Below are 25,002 nucleotides of genomic sequence, written 5' to 3'. Positions count from 1 at the left end.
TCGCCCCGGCGGGGCCGGGCGGGCGGCCGGGCCGGGCCGCCGGGGCGGCCCGGGAAACTTCCGTCCCCCCGGCACTGTCCGTCCCGCCGCCGGGGTGACAGCCCGGGCCCGGTGACTCTCACTGCCAGGGCAGGCTCGCCGCTGAGTGGCGGCCGCCCCCGCCGCGCGCGGCGCCGAGCCTCCGAGTGGCCGGCCCCGCGGCGGCGGGGTACCCGGGCCGCCGCCGGCTACCGTACTACCCGGCGGGTACCGGCCGGGCCGGGCGGCGACCGTACCCGGTACCGACGGTGCGGCCGGTGCCCGGCGGCGGCGCGCCGACCGACCGTACCGCCGGCACGGTACTACCGTGGTACACGGCGGCCGCGCCGTCACAGTGACGGCGTCGGAGCCTGGTACCGTCTCGCGGCAGTCGCGGCCGCGTGTGTACTCAAATTCGGCGGCGGGCCGTTGACTCTCACTGAACAATGCCAGCCTCGGAACCGTTCAAGTCCAGTTCCGAACTGCGGCCGGGGGCCTGGTTTAATCTGAGTTGCTTCCACAGGCCCAGACGGTGACCGTACGCCGGCCCGGAAAGTTTCGGGCCCGCCGGGCCGGCGGGTCCGGCACTGCAACTGACTGAGTTCCGGCGCGGCGGCGGGCTCAGCCGGGAACATCGGACGCCCCGCGGCCGCGGCGAGCCGCGGACTCCGGGCCGGCGTCACTGCCGCGCACCCAACTTGCCAAGTTCTCGGAAGTTCCGGCCTCCGCCGGGCCGCGACTCCGGCGACACTGAGCCTTTTCCTGCCACAGGCTCGGACTCAGTACAGTGACTAATGAAGAGTGATCGGACTCACTGAGTCAGGCTGCCCTCAGGACAGCCGCCGGGCCACAGGCTGGCCGCTGCCAGCCTGGCCCAGTGGGCTCACGCCGGGTCACTCAGGCTGGCAGGCTGGTACTCAGTGGCCCGATCGGCCCTGAGACTTGGATCACCGATCATTGATCACAGACTCGTTCATCATGCCATCATGAGTCGGATGAGTCACGGGCCGCGTAGACCGGGTCGACTCGACATAATCTTTACTCAAAGTCGACCGGGCGGCCGGCGGCGGGCCGCCCGGCCCGCCAACTTAGTAACCGTGCCCGTTTTGTGTTCAAAGATGCCACTGCGCGGCCGGGCCCGGGCCCGGTATCAGTTTACGATACGAATCTGAGTTGAACCAACGTGTTTTCGTGGTCAAACTGTATATAAACATTATATAACCTTATTCTTAGGTTAACATTTACTAAATAATTGTTTTTTTAAGTTATATACATTGTATTCTCCTCCAAATCTTTTGCGTCCCCATTAGAGGACCCCCTTCCACCTACCCCTACGGGCCGTGACCTCTTCCTCAGGACCCTACCCTCCTTTAAATCCAGGTAGTTCAAGTACCCTACCCCTCCGTATCATATCTACTGATTTCCACAACTCTCCTGTACCCCTCTGACTCAGGTAAAACACCCTCGCTGATCCTCCTCCCCACCCCACCCCACCCTCCATTACCCTATGCTTGCTCCTGTTGCACCTTCCTGTACCACCCCACCCCGACAAGTCTATTTCAATTGCTACTCCTCATACTGCTACCCTACCCCTGACTACCCCCCATTTCGTTTCCTCCTGTGGTTCTTTTTGTTCGCACATGCCACTTGTGATACAGCACGAGGGCCAAGCTCCCTCGTCCCTCGCCCCCCTCCTTCCCGCCTTGTCAGTCACCACCAGAGCTTGTCATCACCACCCATCCCAGCAGATCCCTCGTTCCATGGTTCTGACTTGCTTCCTCTAATCCCTTTCCCCCTCCCGCCTTCATCTTATTCCGTTCGGTCCCTTATGCATGTGGAATTCCCAGCAGTTGACATCTCGAGTCATGGTTCTTACCATCATGAGGCATGTGCAGCGCTAAGATGATATCAATCAATGATGGTTTCCAGTAGAATCCTTGACCAACATTTCTGACGCTTGGCGTGTTGAACAGGTCAAAGATTTGAAAGCAGCCATTAAACCAGAATGCCTCCTCCCAGTATCTCCCCAAGTGCTTCAAGCAACAGTTTATCTCACAGCTCGTCAAGCAATAGCTTTGAAATGCCATCGAGCGCACCAGCAACGAGCAAGAGCGATTTGCCCGACGTCTATAGAGAGTACGAGGGTCTGCTGTTGCACGACCTCTTCCGAAAGCAGGTAGTTTCATTCCTGCATGAGGGGACATGGCTGAATGTCTGGCAGGCCCGACTGACTCCTGATCGAGTTGCCATCGTTGATCAGGATCGCAGGATCTCCTACAGGGACCTCGACGTGCTGACTGATCGGCTGGCCCTCTGGCTGATTCAAAGAGGAGCAGGGCCCGACAAGGTGGTAGCCATCTACATGAAGAAGCAGCTCGAGTATAGCATCTCGTACATCGCCATCCTCAAGGCTGGCGCTGCCTATCTCCCCATGGACGTGGCGTATCCTCCTGACCTCGTTCAGATGGTCGTGACTGATGCCTCGCCTGCCGCGATCCTCACCACCCCCGAGTACTTCTCCGGGCAGACGTTCTTCACACAAGTGGAAACCTTTGTCTTCGATCAAGGATGGGAAGGCAAGGTCCCTCCTCACTCTCTTCCTCAGATTCCAGGAAAGCTCACCTGGGACAACCTTGCCTATGTCGTCTACTCGTCTGGCACGACAGGCAAACCTAAAGGGATCTGCTGCCCTCACAGGGGAGCCGTGCTCTCATACGCCTGGCGCTTTCAGGAGTATCCGTACAGCTCAAGTCCCATCGAGAGAGAGGCATGCAACGTCTTCTTCGTATGGGAGATGCTGCGGCCGCTCCTCAGAGGTCAGGAGCTGCACATCGTGCCGGACACGACCATCTATGACGTCGAGAAACTCCCGCAGTTCATCTCCAAGGTCTTGCTGCTGCCGGCCCGATCGCTGCTGACTTTGCTTTAGAATGCTATCACTCGAATGCTGTTCACTCCTTCTCTCCTTGAGGCCATGCTCTCCGCCTCCGACGTCGACCTGCAGCTGTTCAAGTCACTCAAACTCATCATCCTCTGTGGCGAGGTTGTCACCATGTCGCTAAGGAACAAGATCCGCGAGAGCATCCCAGGCAGCAGCTCTCGAGCTCCTCGCGTGATCCTCTGACTTCACGTGCAGGTGCTCAGATTCACAACCTCTACTCCATCTCCGAGGCACATGACGTGGCCGGCTCGGACCTCACCGACGACGCGCACATAGACCTCAAGAGAAATTTCTGCCCCGTCGGGAAGCTGCTGCCTGCCGTCGGCGTCAAGATCCTTGATGAGAGCATGAACGAAGTTCCTCCTGGAGTCCACGGGGAAATCTACATCACCGGGCCCATGCTGGCTCGCGAGTACCTGCAGCGACCTGACATTACCGCTGAGAGGTTTCCCATGCGGGGCGGGCAGAGGGTCTACCGCTCGGGAGACGTCGGGTACCTCGTCGGTCGCGGGCTGCTTGAGATCTGCGGGCGTTGCGACTCGATGGTGAAGGTGAGGGGATACTCGATCGAGCTCAAGGCCGTGCAGCGAGCGATCCTTGAGCTGAAGCAGCTGGTGCATGACTGCGTCGTGATCGCCGATGGCCTCCCCTCCGACACCGACAAGACGCTGCTGGCCTTCCTCGTCCCGGCCGACTTGTCTGCTCTGAGAAACGAAGACAACTTCTTGGCGAACATGAAGAAGCAGATCCGAACTCTCCTGAAGCGCAGGCTTCCTTTCTACATGATCCCTACCCACATGGAGTTCCTAGACAGCATCCCAGTGCACGCGGCATCCGGCAAGCTGGACAAGAAACGTTTGCCGAGCCTGACTGAGATCCTGGAGAAGCACGACACGGAGGTGATCGACACACCCAAGACAGAGGCAGAGCGAAAGGTAGCCAACATCTTCAAGCGCGTGCTGGGCCTCAAGAGCGACGCCATTGACACGGCTGAAGGCTTCTTCGACCTCGGAGGGAACTCTCTCTTGACCATCCCGTTGCTCAAAGATCTCTCAGCCAGCTTCGGAGGAAGGAAGGTGCTGCTGGAGCACATCTTTGCTTACCCCAACATCACTCAGCTAGCAAGCTTCCTCGAGAAGCCGCCGGAGGTGGAGGGCGAAGTGCGAGACTTAGTGCAGCGGAACCTGGACAACGAGGTCGAGCTGTACGCGCATTCGCAGGTCATCTCCATCAACACGCGGGCCTTCTGGAGGCATGTGGAGGTGGAGAGGCTTTTCAAGACTCGCCGCGTGATGCTGACGGGGGTCACCGGCTTCCTCGGCGCCTTCCTCGCCTACGAGCTTCTTCGCCGCACCAAAGCATACGTCTACTGCCTGGTGCGAGCAGGAGAGGCCGGAGGCACGGGAGCAGCTCCAGCTGACGCCTGCCGGTCGCGGGTGCTCAAGGGGCTGGAGAGCTACGGGCTGCTGACGGACGAGGTGCGAGCAGACGTTCACCACCGGCTGGACGCGATTGTTGGGGACGCGAGCCTAGAGTGTCTCGGGCTGGAGGAGGAGGACTACACCTTCCTGACCCAGCACATCGATGTCGTCATCCATGCAGCTGCGCAGGTCAACCTCGTCTACCCTTATGAAGCCCTCGTCCCCGCCAACGTTCGCGGCACCTCCTCCATTGTCTCCTTCTGCCTCTCCGGCAAGGTCAAGGCCTTGCACTACGTGTCGACAGACGCCGTGTTCCCCTCGGAGGGAGGGAGCGGGAGGAGAACCTGGAGTGAGACGACGTCGTTGAAGTCAACGTGGAAGGAGCTCAAGACGGGATACTCGCAGTCCAAGTGGGTGGCAGAGCAGCTCGTGCTGCAGGCGCATGAGAACGGCCTGCCAGGAGCCATCTACCGCTGCGGCAACATCTCAGGTCACTCCGAGTCGGCGGCATGGAATCCCAAGGATTCCAACCTATCCATCATGCAGGCTTGTGTGTACGCGCAGGCGGTTCCAATCGTACAAGGGTTGGAGCTCTGCTTCGAGATGACGCCTGTCGACTTCGTCTCCAGGTTTGTTGTGTCCTGCGTAGAGGACATCCGCAACTGCACCAACAAGGTCTTCCACCTCATCCAGCCCTCGCCGCTCTCCTTCCAGAACTTCATGACGGCTGCTCATCGCGCCGGCTACACGAGCCTCAAGGCCGTGCATGACGTGGACGAGTGGGTGAAGCTCGTCGAGCTTGCCTGCTCTCGGAGCGGTCACAACCCCGTGACCCGCGAGACCCTGCTGGACTTATGCTGGCAACACAACCAGTACGACACTGACAACGTCAGCTCCTGGCTCGCCCGCATCGACGCTAACGAGGAGTCGAGGAGCGAGCTCGCGCTGTCCCAGCAGTACCCCCAGCTGACAACGGAGCTCATGGCGGCCTACCTCTCCAAGCTGAAGCTGAAGTGGAAGCTGCTGCCTCATGTCACGCCGGTTGGCATCGTCAGCCCTCGAGCTCTCGAGTCCAAGGTGGTTGTGGTGACGGGAGCCAGCGGGGGGATCGGCCAGCAGATCTGCAAGACTCTCTCCCTTCATGGCGCCTACATCGCACTCGTTGCTCGACGGAAGGAGCGGCTGGTGGAGTTGGAGGAGGAGATCAACAGCGCAGGGGGGAGAGCGTCTTCCTTCCAGATCGACGTGACCGACGCGGAGTCGGTGACCGCAGGCGTCGCTGCCATCGCGCGGGAGTTCTCGTCGCCGATCTGGGGGCTGGTCAACAGCGCGAGCATGATGCAGTACCAGCACCTGTCGTGTGTCGACTTGACCTCCTGGTCAGCCCAGGTAGACCTCAACTGCAAGGGAGTGCTCAACATGACAGGCGCCATCATCCCGTCGCTCATCGCCGAGGGCCGAGGAGGTCACATCATCAACATCTCCTCCGACGCTGGTCGCGCCTCTTTCCCCGGCCTGGCCGTCTACTCCGCCACCAAGCACTTCGTTGAGGCCTGGGCGCGAGGGCTGCGGCAGGAGCTGGCGCTCTACGGCATCCGGGTGACCAACATCCAGCCGGGGGACGTGAAGAGCGAGCTCATGATGCGCGACGAGCAGCAGGCTTGCTCGCTCTTCGGGGAGAACTCGACGAAGAGCCAGCTCGATGTGTCGGACGTGGCGGAAGCAGTGCTGTACGCCATGACGAGGAAGGCCTCGGTGGCTGTGAACGAGATCCTAGTAGAGCCAACCTCCTCCCCTCTGCCTGGATGATGGTGATAGGACAGATAGGATCTAATTACACAGTGAGTTGATATACTGTCATCATGGCTAATTGAACAATGTTAAGCTGCCGCCTGAGTTTCTTCTCTCCCGGATCACGTTTAAGTCCGAAGTCAGAGTTCTTCTCTGTTCATTCGAGTCAGTTGCTTCCGTTTCCCTTCTCCCCCATCCGATCAGTCACCGTCTGAGTCGGAGTGTTTGCTAGGCCGCTCAGCCGACACGGCGGCCCGCCGGGCATCCTCAGTTGGCACGCCCGCCTCAGGAGGAAGGGAATGAATGAATGGTGTAGGGGACGGAAGTGAGGACGGGGGAAGGAGGGGGAGAGGTTGGAGGAGGAGGAGGAGGAGGAGGAGGAGGAGAGAGGGAGGATACAAGGATATGGCGCTCGAAGAGAAGACGCTCAAGAAGAGCAGAGACAGGAGGCGAACATTGGATCTTTTCGGGGGAAGGGGGTTGAACTAGACGGGAGATGATGCGAGATAGGAATGATGGAGAAGAGAAGGGAAGAAGAGGAGAAATCTGAAAATGAAGGGAGAGTGAGAGGAAAAGGTTTTCTCTTGTATCAGATGTTGACACCTAAGATGATGAGATGAATTGGAATCATTTTGATTGCCTCTTACATGCTTCGCAGATAAGAGGCGGAGGAGGGCAGAATGGCGCAGATGATTGCCGTGAACGATGTTGACATGCCCAAGGTGCCGCGCTGAGACGAACCTGTTGAACCCTCCTGACTTGCGTTCACTCATGACAGGTCATCCTGTTCTATGCGCCGCAGATGGCTTCCCTTGCGCACAAGATAGTGAAACATGTTCTTCTCCTCCTCCATGACGACAAGTCATTGACTTTGCTCAGGCGCAATCAGTTCAAGCCTGCCACATCACATGGAGGAGAGCCCCGGCAGAGGTGCTTGCTCTCCAACCCTGACCTCCCTGACAAGCGCAGGGAGGGTTTCCTAAGATAAACATCGACGACTACTATAAAGTTCGAGGCAGCATCGTTGTTTTCCTGGCCTGTTTCGACGACCCCGAATGGTTTCTTTGCTGCTCCTGCTGCTGTAAGACTGAGCAGCCAGCAGCATCTACGAGCAGTTCGCCGTTATGTCGAAGCTGCCGAGGTTTGGGGCCTCAGTATTCAAGATCCTCATGCCTTTCTTTCCGTCCCTCACGCTGCAGGTCCTCTGATCTGTCCTCCTCCTCCTCTCCTCTCGTCACATCACTGCAGACCGAAGGAGGAGAACGAGGAAGTGGCAAGATGGGAGAGATACCCACAGCCCGCACGCTCGCGCGTCTGCTGTCAGCGATGCCAAAAGCCAAAAGCGGGCCCACCGAGCTCGTGGTCTACGACATTCATCACCTTCAGGTGGGAGGCAGTCGGGCCCTGTGCTCGTGACTCTGATGCAGGAGAGATTTTACTTCGACGATGACACCGTCCCTCGGCTCGAGACCTCCATGTCACTCCCTCCTCCTCCTGACGTCTCAGGCCTGACGTCTCCCCTCCTCACTTTAGGCCACTCATCCTGCTGCGACTGGATGAGATCGTAGACTCCAACCACAGGAAGCAGGAGAGAGTCGTCGAGAGCCACGGCGAGACCAAGAAGAACGGGGAGACGAAGAGCGATTGGGAGAGCGCGACCTCGAGTGTGCATGACGACAGCAGTGCGAGTTATCCTTGGGATCCTGACACTCAGGAAGAGTACACGAGACTGAAGAACGCCTTCATGACTAGACAAGTCGGTCGAGCTGAAATTGATTCGCTCTGAACATCATCATGTACAGCTGCGAGAAGAAGACAAGAAGCGACTGAGCAAGATCTGCTACGCCAGACGGAAGTCCGACCCCAACGCTCCGATGATTGCCTTTCCTGTGTGCTCGAGAGAAGGTTAGAGAAGTCTTTGACATCTCTGCAGGACGAGAAGACGGCGAAAAGATTCGGCAAGCACTTTCAAGGTCGGCTCAGGCCTGTGCTTAATGACTAGCGGATGATGGCGAGAGTCAGGGTTCGATCAAGTTACCTGCACGCGCATGATGAAAGCTGCCGAGAAAGTCGTAGTGTTGGAAGGCAATCCTCGTGGAAGGCAGGTGGTGCTAATAGATGACATCATCATCACCGGAAGCACCATGATCAAGGTATCGTCTCCTTCCTCTCGTCCTCCCTTCTCACAGCCTGCAGTGTGCCGAGCTACTCCGATCCCTTGGCGCTGTCTCCATCAATGTCTACGTCACACATGCAAACTTTACAGGTGACCTCCTTCTTCTCATGCCCCTATCTCTTCTTCCTGTCCCGCTCCCCTGCTTCCCCGCTTCCTCTCCTCCTCCTCTTCCTTTGCAGCTGGGGTTGATCTCCATGGCTGTTCTATCTCCACCTCCTGCACTTTGTCTTTCAAAGCTTTGTCTTTCATTGTTGGTGTACCGCTGCCCCTCTCTTTCCTCACTTTCCCCCTAGAAAACTCTTGGAAATCCTTCACGACCGGCTTGTTCGACAAAGTATGGGTGACTGACAGGTACCTCAAGAGGAGACACCATTGTCTCCTGCTCCTCTCGTTGCGCTGTTCCTCTTGTTCTCTCGTCCCTTCTCTCCTCCTTCTCTTCTTCTCTTCTTCTCTTCTTCTCTTCTTCTCATCCCTCCTCCTTGTCCTCCTTGTGGTGACTGTCCGGCAGTTGCTCTACCATGGCAGAGACATTGGAGGCTCAGGGCCCTCCCTTCGAAGTCAACCTCTAGTTCTCTCCTCCCCTCCTTACCCTCTCCTTGCAGATTGTATCTCTCGCTCCTCTCTTGGGCCCGATCTTAGACGAGGAGGTGAGAAGCGTCTCTGCCCCGTGCTGCTGCTTGACATGCTCGACAGGCCTTCTTGGCGGCTGCGCAGGAGGACAGGTGATGGTCAGCAATGCTGTGTGCACGAAATGAGTATGTTGGTGCGGCGACAGGTCCAAGGGCTTCAGGCAGATGCGAGCCGACTCTGTGCGTTCAAGGCTGTAGAAGGAGCCAGGAGCAGATAAAGTAAGTTGAGTGGAGGAGAGTTAGCCAGGAGAGGAGTGGAAGAGTGAAAAAATCCAGAAAAGACGTTGAGGCGAGTGGAGAGGAGAGCGAGAGCGAGAGAGAGAGAGCGAGAGAGAGGAGAAGGGGATGGGAAATGAGAAGAGGAGGAAATTTAGATCGAGAAGTGTTTATGTACATCAATAATTCACACGCAGACCATCAGCTTTGACTCAGGTCTTGTCAAGGTCCCTTACAAGAGGAAGCGACCGCGATATTGGAATGGAGGAGGAGTTGGCGCCTGGTTGAGCGGGACATGCTGTAGAAGAGCTTGCGCCTTGATGGGAGACATCACGAAGTGACGAATAGCAGAGAACATGATGGTTTTAGTCAGGGGATGCTCGCGAAACGCGGAGACGAGGGGTTGTTTTCAACAGTCGAGTGTTCAATCAATCTGTGCATAATAGATCATCGACTCGGACAAGAACACAAGAATCGCCATTCGAGCAATTGCTTGCAAGCATCAAGCTATGACATCATTCTGACTGACTGCATGGAGGGACCACTCTCCATGGATACAGACACTCACTGCTTTCGATTCGATTCGTGTCTCTCGTACTCAGGATCCTCATGCTGTACGGACGGCTACTTCATTCTGCTCTCCAAGTCTCGTGGATTCCTTTGAATCCCTCCTGACAACTCCTCCCGTCACCACCACCACTTTCACCTCCACCACCACCACTCCTCCCTCGTCCTCCTCCCTCCTTCCTCGTCCTCCTCCCTCCTTCCTCGTCCTCCTCCCTCCTCCCTCGTCCTTCTCCCTCCTCCCTCCCCGTCCTTCTCCCTCCTCCCTCGTCCTTCTCCCTCCTCAGGTTCTAATCGGGTTTTCTCCTTCCTTACCCCACTACCCCCACCCATGCTATCAGAAATATCACCCTACCTTATCTATGTTTTTAACCCACCATTTATGAACAATATTGGTACCCCTACCCCCTCTAATTCATTAACTTTGCTTTCGCACGATGCGCCTGTTCGACAGCACCTTGGGAATCAGCAGCCTCATCTCAGGGGGTGGGGGTGATGTATGAAGGGGTGGGGATGAAAATACCGCTACTATCACCCACCTTTTAGCCTCAAATAAGCTGGGTAATGCAGAGCAATAAGGGGTTACCTCTGGGGGGTGGAGATATAGAATGAACATCCGAGGGGGTAGGGTAGTCTTGTTCTTGTTGGCTGATGACAACACGACTGATGGCCTCCCAATGCTGACTTCACCCCTACCCTCATACCTAGATGAAAGTACCCCTGCTTACACGGGTAGGGTCCTCACCGCCCCCCCCAGTACATTCACCACCCCCACCCTCATCATCCAGGTCCCTTCGGTGAGGCGGACTCGCCTGAAGAGTCTTCGGGCGACAAGGAAACATGACATGGAGGTAGGGAGGCGGCGTGACATGTTGGAAGTGAGGGAGAGGAAGAAGGAGAGGAGAGAGGAAGGAGATGAGAGCGAGTAGAGGACAGATGAGTCCCTTCTCTGTGCATGATCTTTCCCTCCATGATCACCGACTTACCATTCCCCGACGATGCTTCGAGCTTCCGGATGCTCCTCGGCTCCCTGGAGTGACTGCTGCTGAGAACTGCAGGCAAAGAATCGCGGCAGCTTCGATATCCTGACACTTGTTGCTGTCTCCTGTTGGTCAGTGAGTGGAGGGTATTTCCAGAGGTGGTCGAGATGACGAGCAGCAATGGCTTCAAAGGCAGGTCGAAGCTTCGCCTGGGACCCTATCACAACGATCGAGAGATCTGGTTGCCTCGTCCTACTTCTCCTGCTCTGCTGGTCGAACTTCCCCGCGAGTGCGGCAAGCTCTCGCGGCGTCGCTTCGGTGCTGTGGACATCTTGGACCTGTCGCAGGAGGAGGTCGTTAAGATTCTGCGAGGGGTGAATACAGGGAAGGACGTGATGATCCGAGTGAACTCCTACGACCTCGCGAGCACGCTTGCAAGAACCTACAGCCTGAGACATGTCAAGCGAGACCTCGACCGTCTCCTGCAGTCGTACCACTCAGACCAGCAGGCCATTGACGTCCTCGAGGGCTTCCTCTCCCTCATCTACTTCATTGGCTTCTCCCTCCGCAAGCTGGACGCGGTCACGCACGAGTGTCATAAGACGCTGCTGGAGTTGCTGGCGCGGACCATGGAGTATGGCTGCTCCCAGGATCGGCGATGCGTCTTGACGTGTCTGATCGAGATGTGCTACGGCATGAAGCCCTTGATCGCTGCCCTCATAGCCGCTGGTGCCGTCCCGCTGGTCGCCAAGTCTCTGAGAATAGCCGAAGAGCGAGGGGACCTGGCGGGGGCTAAGAACGAGATCCATCTGCTAGCGATCCTGAGCACTAACCGCAGCTCTCACCGGGCGATGATGGAGGAGGGCATCCCTCAGCTGCTCGCTCCCCTTGCCGAGAGTTACCGAGACAACAAGGTACCTCCTCCTCCTCCTCGTCCTCGTCCTCGTCCTCGTCCTCGTCCTCGTCCTCGTCCTCGTCCTCGTCTTGGTCCTTCTCTTGCACCCTCGTCCCTCGTCCTGATCCTCATGTCAGTTCGTCTGCTTGCGGTCCTTCCAGGTCCTGTGCGAGATGTTTCGTGATCATGAGCTGGAGGAGCTGCCAGGCTGGTGGACTTCTCTGCCAGACAAGCCCTGCCTGCTGGACTGCCTGCTGGACATGCTAGAGGCGTCGCTGGTGCAGGAGTTGCCTGTGGTTGGTGTCGGTGACCACAGCAGCAGAAGGAAGCGAACCTGTTCGGGCTGGTGTGGCAGATGCACACTCCGCTGCAGAGCATCAGCGCCATGTTGTCGAGGTGAGTGAAGGTGCGGAAGATGGCACGAGCAAGTCGATGAGACGTTGCTGAGCAGAGAAGAGAACTGCAAGCTGGTGGCGCATAAAAAGACTGTTGAGCTGCTTGCTGCAGCTATCTACCATCACCATGATGTGAGGACACCTGATGAGCTGCAATGATACGTAAATTTTGATGGAGATGATGATGATGACGACGATGACGACGATGATGATGATGATGGAGATGATGATGGAGATGATGGAGATGATGATGGAGATGATGGAGATGATGATGATGATGATGATGATGATGATGATGATGATGATGATGATGATGATGATGATGATGTATACAGGATGCGTACTCACCGCACGAGGCTCTTGTTCTTGCAGTGAAGGCTCTGGACCAACTCAGGTCTGTCTCTTCGTCTCTCTTCTCGCTGATCTGCCTGCTAGTCAAGTGTCTGGACTATGCGATGACGTCGGGGCAGCAGAAGCGATGAGAGGGTTGGGGTCCTTTGACGTGCGTGAGAACGCGAGGATGCTGAAGGAGCGACAACTATGGGAGGCATGCGAGGAGGGGTGGGAGCAGGAGGTAGAGGAGCGGCTGCATCGGATAGTTGAACGAGCTTCTTCTTGACGGGGTTGTGGCAAGATTTTGATGATGAATGCTTCCCTGTTGTGTGCTCAATGAGGACAATGGCTCTGAGATTCTGAATGACATCGCGTACTTGAACACATGGTTACATGTGCAGCACTTTTCACACATACACAGGTTAAAGAAAAGCAGCTGTAAAGCGGAAGTTCCAACGGGCAAACGTCGCTGCTGTTTGAGAATCAGTGTGTCAAGCCATGCAGGTTCTAGTGAGTTGCTCTTCGGAAAGCGTGTGTTGGACTTGAACCGCAAAACCTCAGTACTGTGACAGTGTAAATCGAAGACCCAGATCGTACATCGTGAGCCCGGCACACTAGTCTACGCTGTAAAGTGGGCACACTATAAGCTACGCTATTCAGAAGGACATCCATAAAACCCTCATATCTTTCTTTTGATGACTGAATAAGAAAAGGAAAACCGGAGCAAACCAAGGAGGACGAGGAGAAACCCGACAATCCGGGGCGCCTCAACAAAATACTTGGAAACGGAGGAGGCAGCAAAAACCGCTACTCCAACCAAGCAAGCGACGGCATGCACGACAAGCAAGGGAACAAGGATCAGGACAAAGAGCAGTAGGAAAAAACCAACTCAACAGTTGCTCACTCAGTGTGAAGGCGCGGGGAGGGCCGACTGTATCTTTCAAATCAAGGCTCACATTGGACGAGGAAGTCACTCTCAAATTCAAATGTGGGACGACAGATATTGAAAACTCCTCGACTCTGACGCGAGAACTTGAACTTTTGTTTATTCATTTGACCTTAAATTAGCTAAACGACACAAAACATGATATTTCAAAATTCTAAGTTTTCCGTCGAAATTATGGATCATTGAAGACCGACACGCCAATATTTTTCTTGTGTCTGACTCGTACTTGATCCTTTCCATGAAGAACAGGTTGAAGTATAACCAGACCCATGTGTGATTCAAGGCCGTTTCAGAAAATCTGGTCGTGCTGGTAGAGACATGTAGCACAATAGAATATTCATACTTATTCACTTGACCTCATATCATTATCACTTTGAATCTTCATACTTATTCACTTGACCTTATATCATTATCGCTTTGTTGGGGTAAAGAAGATTTCTGCTCCTGTTCATCTCCTGCCCTGTTCCGTCTATTTGCTGCTTTCTTCTCGTCTCCTTGAATATCGTTAATCCACATCCGCATCGTAGTATCATCTCGGTATCTCGTCTGTCTAGCTTCTACGCCGTCGCCGCTGTCAGCACCTGCAGGCAGCGACATCACAAGTGAGCGTGTCAAGGAGAAGAGAAGGACCTCGAGCAAGACGCTGAGCAACTTCTGCGAGATCTCATCGAGGTCCTTCATGTTGAGGTAGAGCAGGAAGAGATTGATCGGCCACGTCCCCTGCTCCAGGTCTGACCCGCACTTCCCGATCTGCTCGCAGTCAGCTGCTCCTCTGGCAATGGCGCGACAGACCTGCGCGTCGATCTCATCCAGCTGGGGGGTCAGGGCCTGAAGGGATCTCGACAGCAGCACCTGGCCCGCGGGCTTAGCAGCTGCAAGTATGAGAAACTTACACTGACCTCCATCTCTCGAACTTCTTTCCTCCGCTCCCTCCTTGCGAGGTTTAGCCTCTCTTCTGCTGCTGCTCTCCGCTCCCTCTCCTCCTCCATCTGCATCTGATCAGGCGCCGACAAGAGCACAAGGCCGCGGGCTCACCGTCTCCCTCAGATCATGTACGGTTGTCTCCAACGAGAACTTGTCGTTGCGCAGCGCTGAGATTTCTTTCTCCGCAGACTTTCTGACCTGCAAGTGAAGCGTCAGGGTCATCAGAGGCAAGAGGAGCAACCTCGGCGAGCATCTCCGACAATTTGCGCTCTCTCTCTCTCCCGATATCTCTGTGCAGCTCCACCTCCTCGCTGGTAAAGAAGAGGTGAGTAGAGTGCGAGCTGGTGACGGGCTGACCTGAGGACGTGGGATCGCTTCTCCGCGGCAGATACAAGCATCTTGCTCTCTTCTCTCATGGTGCTGATCTGATCCCTCGCCTTGAGCAGGTCGAGCTCAGCAGCCTCCAGCCTCCTCTCCAGGTCTGCGATCTCCGCATGAGACTTGTTCTGCTCGGCTCGGTGTTGACTGATCATGCTCTCTTTCATCTTCATTTCAGACTCCATGTACGCCTGTCTGCAAGGTCAAAGACAAGCAGGAGGATGATGAAAGGAGAGCAAAGGGAAGTGGAGGGGGGGAAGGAGGGGGAGGATAATCCGACCTCAAGGTATCTGCATCGCTTCGCGAGAGCGTCGTAGTGAATCATCATCTCATTCAGCTCGAACACGTCTACCTGCACCTCGTCCACCAACTGCGACAAGGTTTGCTTCATGCCTGTCTGCAACCGTTGGTTCTCGATGCTGAGAGAGCTCAGCCTTCTCTCGAGCATCTTGCTGTGATGACTCAACTTCCTGTTCTCGCCCTCCAACTCGTTCTTCTGCTTCTCCAGCTCAAGCCTCAGGTTGTTTGACTTGGTGTTCTCCTGCAGCAAGGAGCCCTCGACTTCAACCAGGCGGCTCTTGAGCCTGGCCTCTTGCTTCTGCAGCAGCAAGTTCTGCTTCAGAACGTCTTCAAACTGCACCGTCTTCTTGTCCAGCTTCCTCGACACCTCCTGCCGCTCTCGATCTTGGTTCTCGCTCTTCTTCTCGAAGTTGCTAACGAACCTCTTGTAGTCATCCTGTGTCTCCTTGAGCTCTGCGATCCTCACTTGTGCCGCCTCTAGCTCTCTGCGCAGCTCCTCCTCCTGCCTCACCAATTCTTGGACCTTGCGTCCTGCCATGTCCAACTGAAGTTCGAACTCGCTCTTATGAGCTACCTGCTCCAGCCGCAGCTGTTTGACGTGAGATTGCGACTGAACAAACGACTCCTGCAGCCTCTGGTTCTCTCCCTGCAGCAACTCTATCTCATCCTCTTTAAACGCCAGCAGCTTCAGCAGGTAACTCTCTGACAACTCCACCTGGCTGCCAGCCCTTCTGCTGCTGGGCGATGCGCCATAGGACGACTGATCGGACCTCTCTTCCTGCTCCTCTCTAGATGGTTCAGAGCCTACGATAGCGCCTCTTAGCGAGCCATTGATCTCAGCCTTGTGCTCGGCCTCAGCAGTGCTGCTCATGGGGCAAGGAGGAGATCCCTCAGCCGAGCATTCCCTTCCTCGTCCCTCGTCGCTCTCTACTCCATCAGTCGGGGCATGCGCAGTGTCAGACCCCTCAGAGCTCGGAGGCGCCACAGCGTCATGCGGGATATCACGAGCGGTGGGTCGGAGGTGGTTCAGCTCAAAGAGCAGGGAGGTTCTGACCTCGTCGAGGTCTGTCGCTGCTCCTGCAGCTCTCTGCGCCTGAGGTTGGGAGTGACTTGTCAAGCTGGAGCGAAAGGAACGCCTCGGCGTCCCCTCGTTCAACCTGTACACCATCAGGTCAGAGCCAGAAACCTGTGGCCCTCCCTCGCCACACCTCCTCCGCAGCCATTCCTTCTCGCTCTCCAAGTTCTTGGAGTACCTCGATATGCCGGTGATGCTGCCATGTCTCAGACGCTCAGGTCACCAGCAAAAGCATGCTACCTCTTCGCCAGCGAGCTCATGGACGTCCCCGAGTAGCGCGAGTCAGGGGTGAAGCTTGAGAATCTCTCCATGGCTAGCAGGAAGGCGATGACAGCTCAAGACTGTACGCTTGATGCTCGTCTACAGCGATCGCATGCCGGCTCTTCCCGCTCCTGGGGACCTTCTCTGGGACCTACTCCCTCCCTGCGACCATCTCGATCCTCATCTAAGTTTGTATCCTCCGCCCCCCTGGCCTCATTTAACAGTAGTAACGGTCGAGTAACGGCTCTTGGACAGTCCGGACCATCTCTGAGTACGGTCAGGCTGGAGCCGCCGGCATGCTCCCGGGGCTAATCAGTAACACTACCGTACAGGCTCCGAGTGACTCGATCCTCCGGCGTGACCCTGATGGCAGCAGCTGGCCGCGCGGCAGGTGAGACTGATTGAACTTCGGAACTTCTCAGGCTGTACAGAGTCGTCCGACACGCGAGCAATGCCGCCAGCACAGTCATTGACTCAGGGAGCTGACGTGAATCCGTGGAACGGATGACTACAACGTTTATCAGATGTGACTTTCGGACTACCGCCGGAAATGTCCGAATCTCAGCAAAATAGAAGAGAGTTCTGAAAGTTACAATGAATGAACTTATGATGAACACGAGTAATGCACAGACACGCTTGAAAACAAATACTTGTACTCATATTCGATATCAGCTCAATTCACCGTTTACTGGCCGTTCACCATGCCGACATTGAAGCCACCAGTTCCGCTGACGAAGCCAGCTTCGTGCTCGGAGCCGTAGTAGGAGTGGTAGGTGCCATCGTTGGGGGTAGAAGCCAGAGGGATGTTGGCCTGTCGCTGCTCGTCACATGGAGGAGCAGCAGAGAGGGAGCCGAGACTCACCGCAGACATCTCCGACCAGTAGGGAGTCGGGGTGAGGGGGACGTGCACAAACATCTGGTTAAGGGAGTTGGAGTACAAGTAGTACCCTCCGTCCGGGGAGTGCACGAGCTGAGACAAGTTACGGATGTCCTAACAAGACAAGGCTCAGATGTTTGAAGTCATTCTATAATACCTCCTCCTCCTCCCCCCCCTCCTCCTCCCCCTCCTCTATCTTCTTCCAAGAGCGCACCTGGAACTGCAAACGAAAAAAACGAGTTAGATCGCTTGAACAACCTTGAGCAGATACTCTCTAGATTCTCCCTTGCCCCTTGACTCTACCACACGTCTGCCAGTGCTGTCTTATCCCTCAACGCTCTCGAGTTTGTGAGTAACCGGTCCATCTCACCCCAGCTAAGTCCCGACTTCTTTTGGTACGGTCAGAGGCGAGAGGAGCTGGCTTAGCCTGTCCGATCCTTCAAGGTAACTCTCATCATCCAGTCATCATGGCCACAGAGCCTCGGAGCTCAATCAGCATGACTACATGATCTTCTCAGCTTCCACTCAATCCTACCCATCATGTTCTTCTCGGCTCCTTCACACTGACTGACGCATCATCTGCATGATTGCCCAACACTCACCATTTTGGCGGCTGCAGAGTCTAAATCGGGGCTTCAGGTAGCTAAAAAGATAGATCACCTGTACCGGTAGTGCTTACAAGCAGTCATGAATACCGGTACTGCAGGACGCGGCGACCCTCGGAAGCAGCGGGGCCTCCGGCGGAACGGTAGTACTTGAAACTTGAGCCTGCCTATCATAGTAGTAAGTAACTTAACTTTGAGTAAAGAAGCCTCAGTATGCCAATACGGTCTGCGCCCGCGGCCCGCGGTACCGTGCCACTGGTGACCGCCCGGCCGGTGAGTGGCAGCTCAGAGGTGAGCAGTGCCGACCGTCGGACTGGGCCGCCGGGAGCCGCCACGACGGACCGTGACCGGTCCCCAGCCACGACCGTCTTTCAAGTGACTAGCGGCTCAAAGTTGACGCCGCGCCGTTAATATACTTGGTACTACCGTACGGCCCGCCGGTACCTGCGGGTACCGTACCGGGTCACTACCCTACCGCGGCTGCTTTGACAACGGTTCAACTTATAAGTTCCAACCGTCACCGGGCCGCCCGGCCGCCGCCGGCCGGGCACTGTCGCGAGCCTTGCTACTGGCAGTGACAGTCACCCGCCGCCGGCCGGGCCGGGTGCCACTGAGTGCCCGGTACGGTGAGTCCCGGCGTCAGGCACTGGCCGGGCACCCGGCCCGGAAGTTTCGAAGCAAGGCAACTGACTCGTGAGCCGCAGACTGCGGCTTCGGAGTTCGGTTGAACGAAGCCTGCCGCAGCGTCGGACTCGCGCACGGTGGCCCCCGTGACTGGCGTCACCCTGACCGTGCCCGTGACCGTACGCCGTGACCGGCCGCCCGTCCGACGGTCGGATGATCCGGCGCTGGCCGTTCAAGTTGGCCGCGTTGGCGGCGACTTGGGCCTCGCGGCCGCGCGGCTGCCGGGCGGCCCGGCCCGCCCGGCGCCCCCGGGCCGGCTCCCCCCCGCGGCCGGGCCCGGGGGCCCGCCATAGCGTTGCCTTTCTCAATTGACCTTGGAGCTCTAAAACGTTTCGCGGTGAGGGTGGTAGATTCAAATCCACGCATACCACGCTTCATGTGGGGGCGGGGTGGGTCTTCCGACCGTGTTCCGAATTCAAATCACGAAGAGCCAAGCAGAACTTTTTCAGGGGTAGGGTCTTCTTGAGTACAATTTCTTGGTACCAGTTAGTACAGTCCGAACCATGTGACTTTGGTACTCTTTTGGTACCATTCGGGGTTCTCCCCTATGTATTGTACACATCCGGTACAAGTATGACCCCACTCCAATGAAAAATCTTCAAGCATGCTGGTGAATTGCTTCATCCCTTGAACCTGGGGCCTGTCCGATCAAATCATATGGGCATACATAAGAAAACTGCAAGCCTGTATGTGGGGTCGGCCTGAACCATCTTGAATTCAAATGAGAGGGGGTGATGGAGGCGGGACTCCTTCGGATCCGAGAACCCCTCCGTTTGAGTCATTTTGGGTGGTGGGGTGGGTATGGAGCACCCTCAACTACCCACCTTTGAACGAGTTTGAAACTCTACAATAGGGGGTGGGGGTAACACCCATTTCTCATTCCCCAAGCCCCCTCTCCCTGGACGAGCAAGAAGCGATGAAATGGTGCCTTCCTGACTCACCAGGATGAACTTTGATATTGAGAGACTTCGAATCCAACCCAACTGAGATAGAAATGAGATGAAGATCTCATATCATACCTGTAAGAGATGATCGAGCTTCTTTCTCAACTCTACAGGTTGGGCCAAGGTTTGAATCATCCATCCTGCAATGGAATATGCACCCTAGGTTCAAACAATCCGCGAGTGTACTTGCAAATATTCTTCGAAGACAAGATGAAATTTTTATGATCAGGTAAGGAATTGATAATCGATACACCATTGAACAGAATCAACTCTGATTGACCCTTTATTCAAATTGCCGTAGGTTGCACGTTGCGCTCAAATGCATGACTGTGATTTGTGAGAAATTTGTATCCAGCTGTACCTTGAGCGACTTTTCTGTCTAGATATGTGTTCTCATGTCATCACTTGCTTTCAATTCTTCTAGTCTTACAGTCAGGATTCATGCACTTCACCTTTCTATGGAGGCAAGTCTTACATGCACTCAACCGTTCAACGATACATGAAGAGACGTTTGCACAGAAGATGACTGTTCCTGCCCGCATAGATGACTGTAGAGAACCGTTGTTGATCATGAATCACTATATCTATGATCATATTTCGATGATTTTTCCGTTTCGCTTCAAATTTTTCCTCTGTCATGATATTTTCACAAGGATTTCGATTGCACAGAAACCTAGTCAGAAATGAAGCAATGTGCAGATGATGCCTTTGCGTATCAATAAATGAGACGTTCATCGGATCAATCCTGTCTTGGTGTCGCAATGCTACCGTGCAACTGTAGTGTTCTTGTCGCATGGCTCTACAGAGGAGTGCCTTGTTCAACAGAGCAAGCACTCGATGATTGCAATCGAGTCGCAAACACTGTGAATCAACAAACAGAATTGCACATTCAGGTTATCATATCTTTATTAGAAGAGTTACAATCAGGGTACAAGCACAACCGACCTCCCTGTAATCCTGAAGACGTTCCATCTTTTGCCTGGCGAGGGTGTATCTGCGTTAACCAAGAAGCATGTGACATGTGGCCACATCTTGAATGCTCTACGGTCAGGAATATCAACATCTTCAAAACGGCTCTCTTGTTTGCTGTGACATCAACTGCTTGGTAGCGGCTCATCCGATGAACAGAATCTGATGCAAGTTCACACCAGTAATATTTACATGATGCATCAGTCAGTGTGATGAAATTGGTGATTTGCAAAATGTTTCATCGTTCCAACACATCCTTAAGAATTGGATGAAGAATCCTTCACGAACCACGGGACTTACTTGTCATCATTCGATTGTACTGAGGATCATCTTTGTTTCAAGCATCGAGCTGCTCCGACCGTGACTGCTAAAATGCGCTGTATCTGTTCATTTAGAACTTTCCGTTGAGCTTTTCCTTCAGTTTTGCATGTTCTTCCATGCAGTGAGATGACCATGTCAATATCTTGCCTAGACCTGATCGACTCCCGAGTCCTGAACTTATCTTTGTTTGTGCCCATTTCATGTCACAACCTTTTCACATCGGGACAGTTCTGCGATGTGTCGAAACCCCCTTCGTATGCAGCCATTATCTCGAGAGTTTTGTATGCTGGGCGGCTTACTGGTACGTCTACGTACTCCTGGATACGGGTGTGTAATATTGGTTGGGCACTTACCACAATCTTCACCCGGTCATCCATCTCATACAAGTTACCGAAGGCTGCGAATCTTTCGTACCTGCATCAAGAACACGTCATTTGGATCACTTCCCGTGATGATCTCGAAGAAAAACAAACAGATAAATGCTCACCATGACTTGTCTTGCTCAGTCAATCGCTGCACATCCTCATAGCTGTACGGCTTCGCAGAGTTCACAGGGGTGAAAGTAATTTTTCTGCGAGGGTCTTCCATGATACAAAAAGGCGGGAAAATTTCAATGTTGAACTGTTTCATTTTTGATATTTCAATTTATATTTTGAAAATTTGTCACAAAAATCTCAAATATTTGAAACCTCACTGAAAATTTGAATTGCCACAAAGATACCCTCATCCCCGCTCGGTCAGGCCGGCCCCTTTTCACAACCTGATTTCAGAGACCTCCAAACTACACGAAACAATTTGAAATTTGAAGGGGTATATGGCCTGAAACCTTCAAGTGTGTCACGCTTGTCCAAGTGACTTAATGGCCAGACACTAGTACTAGTTTGCAACAAGACAGTTGTTGCTCAAGACCGTGTTTAATGCACACGAAACTTTGAAACCAGCGGCCTGGCAGAATTGAGGAGCACATGAGAGATAGATCGGTCACCGTGAGCACGGTCAGTGAGCCTCGACTGCCCGGCGCCGACAGAAGTAGCGGCACGGTACGGTCACAGTCACAGTATGGACTATCATGCCAGACTACTTCATCGGACTGAGTCATTGCCGCCCCGAGTCAGCGCCACGTAAGACGGTTCATCTGGTTTTACAGGAGAGTTTTCAGTGTTAACTCGGGGCTATCTGTCTGAGTCATATTTGCGCCGGACTCTCATCGGCCGCCGCCCGCCGGGCGGCGGCCGCCGCTGTGGCACAGACCGGTGGCCCTCGGACAGCGCCGCCGCGAGAGCCCGCTTCCAAGTCGCGGCGGCGAATGTGGCGCGGAAACTGAACTGAGTCAGTATAACTCAGTATGCCCGGACTGGCAAAGCCGCACGGTCACTCGGACCGTCTCAGTCACGAGTCTTCGAGGCTTCCGAGTTCCTTCCTCCGAATCTTCTTTCTCTCTGCCAGAGGCTCTCTCCGAAGCGGCTCGGAGTCCTTCGAAGTTCGGAAGTTCAACCGTCACCAGAGTCTCTCCGGCCGCTTACTCGAGTCTCCGCAAAGACATGACCGTCCGATCCGACTGATCCGAGCGATCCGACGGACGGGTGCCCGGCGCTCATTGATCAGTCGGATACTGATACCTGGCCTCATCCCCGCACACAACCTGATTTCAGTGACATCAAAACTAAAAGATAAAATTTGAAATTTGAAGGTGTATATGGCCTGAAACCGTCGGACTTATTAGTGTGTCACGCTATTAGTGTGTCACGCTATTAGTGTGTCACGCATGGCATGCCCTTCACAGTGGAAAAGGAGGGCAACGAAGTGTTGGGGACAGAAGAAGAAAAACTTGCACGGAAGAGGAAAAATGCTAGATTGAGGCAACAGAAGAAGAGGAGTTTGGAAACCCCGGAACAAAAATCTGCACGAAACGCAAGCAATGCAGCACGTCAAGTCAAGAATAGGAGTATGAAACAATTTAACATGACGCCGGCAAAGACGGAAGAAGGACCGGCGCACAACCTTGGATTGCAACACAGGCCTGACATGTCATTGACCAAAGACAACAAAGAACAACCGGCACGTCACAGTATGGAGGACGAAAGAGGTGAGGTACCAGAGAGGATGCAGAGCTTCCACCAGCTTGGATTGCAACACAGGCCTGACATGTCATTGACCAAAGGCAACAATGGCATGGCATGCGATGAATCGCTGGATCAAGAGGGTGCACACAAGGACATGTCATTGACCAAAGGCAACAATGGCATGGCATGCGATGAATCGCTGGATCAAGAGGGTGCACACAAGGACATGTCATTGACCAAAGACAACAATGGCATGGCATGCGATGAATCGCTGGATCAAGAGGGTGCACACAAGGACATGTCATTGACCAAAGGCAACAATGGCATGGCATGCGATGAATCGCTGGATCAAGAGGGTGCACACAAGGACATGTCATTGACCAAAGGCAACAATGGCATGGCATGCGATGAATCGCTGGATCAAGAGGGTGCACACAAGGACATGTCATTGACCAAAGGCAACAATGGCACTGCACGCAAGAAAAACTCAATACGAGAAGAGCTGATGATCTACCCAGTGGACATGCGGTTTCTCAATGAAGTGGAAAAGCAGTTTGACATAACAAGAATGGTTGGATCCGGAACATTCGGGGAGGTATATGCGGCCTACGACAGGGTAAATGGTCGCCGAGTAGCAATCAAACGATTGTTACCATTTCACAGACTCGATGCGTACAAGGAGGAACAAAGGTTTATATCGAGCTTGAATGGAAAATCCAACATTGTACAGATAGTGAAATGTCCGCCACTGGCTCCTGATGGGATAATCCTTATCGAGGAGCAGCAGGCTTTGATTTTTGAATACTTGGAACATGACAGGCCCTCGGTTTACGTCAAAGATTTGACCATGAGCGAGATTGCCCACTACATGAAGAATTTGTTTGTTGCTTTGCGCTCTGTACATGCCCTCGGGATTATACATCGAGACGTGAAATTGAATAACTTCCTCTACAACAGAGGAAGCTAATTTGATGTCATTCAGATTCCACCATTGGACCTGCATCTCAGCTATGCCCGTGGTTTGAAGCAAACATGGCGGACCTTGTCAAGCTCCCTGGGCGCGGATGCGGGATGCAAGGGCTGGCTGGAGGTGGATGAGGAACATGCGATCTGGGACTTCCTCAACCGCTGCCTCGACATCGATCCTCGCACGAGAATGACAGCAGAGGAGGCTCTGAAGCATCCCTTCCTGGTTAGTGCTGAACCCTAAACCGTCTCTACCCGTAGCTTTCTCCTTCCTCTCCTCTCTTGTCCTCCTCGCCCTCCTGCCTTCCTCGCTAGTGGTCTTGAGTAAACAGTCTCTCCTCCGGCATCTCCTCTCGCATCGATCAGGCATATCAACTAGCCTGGCCTCCCAGGCGTCCATTTCCCTTCCAACCCCTCCCCTCTCCTTCCCCCAGCCTCTCAAACCGCAATCATGGCAAAGCAACAGGAAGTCTCTTGAAATATGTTTCATATTCAACCGACGAAGCCTTCAGGTAAAGGAAGCTAGGGCGTCAACACAACAAGGAGAATCGAATTTCCTTTATATCTTCGAAGGTTGCTTCTCTGATCGGTTCCCTTCATGTTTCCCTTCTTCTGGAAGTGATCAACCATGACCTATAGCTGATGAGTGCTTTGGTACGCAAGTGCAAATTTCGATGCATACCTTACACATTCAACCTACTATAGGTGTGATTCTCAGCCAAGAATTGAGCTGTTTGATCTCAGTACTTGCCTTGCACTTTCAGAAGTTAGCATTGAGGGGCCATGGTCCTTGACTGCGCTCAGCAGCTGATCAAACAGTCCCTGAGTACATTGGGAGTAGTGGGATAGGGAAGAGACGAGGCAAGTGTGAGGTCGTCTACAAGTGTTTTAGATTTGTACGAGAAGTTTGCACTACCCCCTACCCCTCAACACGGGCTGGAGGCCGTTGGAAAGATTCAAATCATTTGAATACCTACCCCGAGCCTCCTCATGATTATTTAGTCAACTATACACGCCTATTCATATCAAATAGAGGAAGGTTTTGCTCAACATTGCCCTTCTCGTCTTGGATGGGCCGGCAGCCCTGGCAACGAAAAAGGTACATAAATTGACGGAGCCAACATTTTTGGTCAATTTTCTCTTGCCGCTTGAATTTGACTAAAACTACTACGAGAACCACCCTGGTTAACTGATCCGAAAAGGGTACGGAACGGAAACGCTATGTGCCATGATCAGATGATCCGAGGTCTTCAACTTCACGAGTCACGGTCACGACGGCTGCCGGCAATTCCCGAACGGTTCGGACAGATGGTTCGGCGTGCGCGGCCGG

The 25,002-nt window shown here is 54.4% G+C and overlaps 7 protein-coding genes across 7 annotated transcripts; 4 read left to right on the top strand and 3 right to left on the bottom strand.

Annotated features, from left to right (window-relative positions):
- The first annotated feature begins 1,989 nt into the window (after positions 1 to 1,989).
- Positions 1,990 to 6,270, top strand: GUITHDRAFT_89817 (hypothetical protein). The gene is made up of 5 exons (XM_005823920.1): positions 1,990 to 2,194; positions 2,240 to 2,905; positions 2,948 to 3,130; positions 3,163 to 3,780; positions 3,883 to 6,270. The coding sequence occupies exons 1-5, from the start codon at positions 2,024 to 2,026 to the stop codon at positions 6,187 to 6,189; spliced, it is 3,945 nt and encodes a 1,314-aa protein (XP_005823977.1). The 5' UTR covers positions 1,990 to 2,023; the 3' UTR covers positions 6,190 to 6,270.
- A 581-nt stretch (positions 6,271 to 6,851) lies between these two features.
- GUITHDRAFT_116860 (hypothetical protein) lies at positions 6,852 to 9,174 on the top strand (the record flags this gene model as incomplete). The annotated part of the gene is made up of 16 exons (XM_005823919.1): positions 6,852 to 6,893; positions 6,950 to 6,997; positions 7,051 to 7,101; positions 7,141 to 7,229; positions 7,274 to 7,370; positions 7,420 to 7,557; positions 7,599 to 7,648; positions 7,705 to 7,931; positions 7,987 to 8,060; positions 8,105 to 8,144; positions 8,194 to 8,324; positions 8,368 to 8,437; positions 8,641 to 8,687; positions 8,950 to 8,994; positions 9,041 to 9,069; positions 9,123 to 9,174. The coding sequence occupies 16 exons, from the start codon at positions 6,852 to 6,854 to the stop codon at positions 9,172 to 9,174; spliced, it is 1,230 nt and encodes a 409-aa protein (XP_005823976.1).
- Positions 9,175 to 10,903: 1,729 nt separating this feature from the next.
- GUITHDRAFT_116859 (hypothetical protein) lies at positions 10,904 to 13,236 on the top strand (the record flags this gene model as incomplete). The annotated part of the gene is made up of 7 exons (XM_005823918.1): positions 10,904 to 11,650; positions 11,769 to 11,909; positions 11,951 to 12,027; positions 12,083 to 12,158; positions 12,362 to 12,420; positions 12,462 to 12,532; positions 13,073 to 13,236. The coding sequence occupies 7 exons, from the start codon at positions 10,904 to 10,906 to the stop codon at positions 13,234 to 13,236; spliced, it is 1,335 nt and encodes a 444-aa protein (XP_005823975.1).
- A 626-nt stretch (positions 13,237 to 13,862) lies between these two features.
- GUITHDRAFT_116858 (hypothetical protein) lies at positions 13,863 to 16,293 on the bottom strand (the record flags this gene model as incomplete). Its single annotated transcript, XM_005823917.1, has 10 exons — positions 13,863 to 13,886; positions 13,936 to 14,055; positions 14,098 to 14,157; positions 14,205 to 14,294; positions 14,341 to 14,427; positions 14,471 to 14,540; positions 14,587 to 14,798; positions 14,888 to 16,064; positions 16,116 to 16,178; positions 16,223 to 16,293. 10 exons carry the CDS (start codon positions 16,291 to 16,293, stop codon positions 13,863 to 13,865), a joined length of 1,974 nt encoding a protein of 657 aa, XP_005823974.1.
- A 591-nt stretch (positions 16,294 to 16,884) lies between these two features.
- GUITHDRAFT_155088 (hypothetical protein) lies at positions 16,885 to 17,234 on the bottom strand (the record flags this gene model as incomplete). Its single annotated transcript, XM_005823916.1, has 2 exons — positions 16,885 to 17,054; positions 17,106 to 17,234. Coding segments are annotated over 2 exons (255 nt in total), but the record flags the coding sequence as incomplete, so codon positions are not given.
- Positions 17,235 to 20,573: 3,339 nt separating this feature from the next.
- GUITHDRAFT_155087 (hypothetical protein) lies at positions 20,574 to 21,205 on the bottom strand (the record flags this gene model as incomplete). Its single annotated transcript, XM_005823915.1, has 1 exon — positions 20,574 to 21,205. A coding segment is annotated over exon 1 (171 nt), but the record flags the coding sequence as incomplete, so codon positions are not given.
- A 1,208-nt stretch (positions 21,206 to 22,413) lies between these two features.
- GUITHDRAFT_116856 (hypothetical protein) lies at positions 22,414 to 23,916 on the top strand (the record flags this gene model as incomplete). Its single annotated transcript, XM_005823914.1, has 2 exons — positions 22,414 to 23,634; positions 23,689 to 23,916. The coding sequence occupies 2 exons, from the start codon at positions 22,414 to 22,416 to the stop codon at positions 23,914 to 23,916; spliced, it is 1,449 nt and encodes a 482-aa protein (XP_005823971.1).
- Positions 23,917 to 25,002: the final 1,086 nt, after the last annotated feature.

This window comes from Guillardia theta (assembly GCF_000315625.1).
Source record: "Guillardia theta CCMP2712 unplaced genomic scaffold GUITHscaffold_101, whole genome shotgun sequence".
NCBI lineage: Eukaryota > Cryptophyceae > Pyrenomonadales > Geminigeraceae > Guillardia > Guillardia theta.
Note: the sequence above shows the minus strand (reverse complement) of the source record. Positions and strands in the feature narration are given on the sequence as shown.

What these genes read in the sequence shown, in the direction of transcription:
- GUITHDRAFT_89817 (XM_005823920.1), top strand. Translation starts at nt 2,024, where the DNA reads ATGCCTCCTCCCAGTATCTCCCCAAGTGCTTCAAGCAACAGTTTATCT. An exon ending in ACGACCTCTTCCGAAAGCAG is followed by an intron (nt 2,195 to 2,239) that starts GTAGTTTCATTC and finishes AATGTCTGGCAG; the next exon opens with GCCCGACTGACTCCTGATCG. An exon ending in GCAGCTCTCGAGCTCCTCGC is followed by an intron (nt 3,131 to 3,162) that starts GTGATCCTCTGA and finishes GCAGGTGCTCAG; the next exon opens with ATTCACAACCTCTACTCCAT.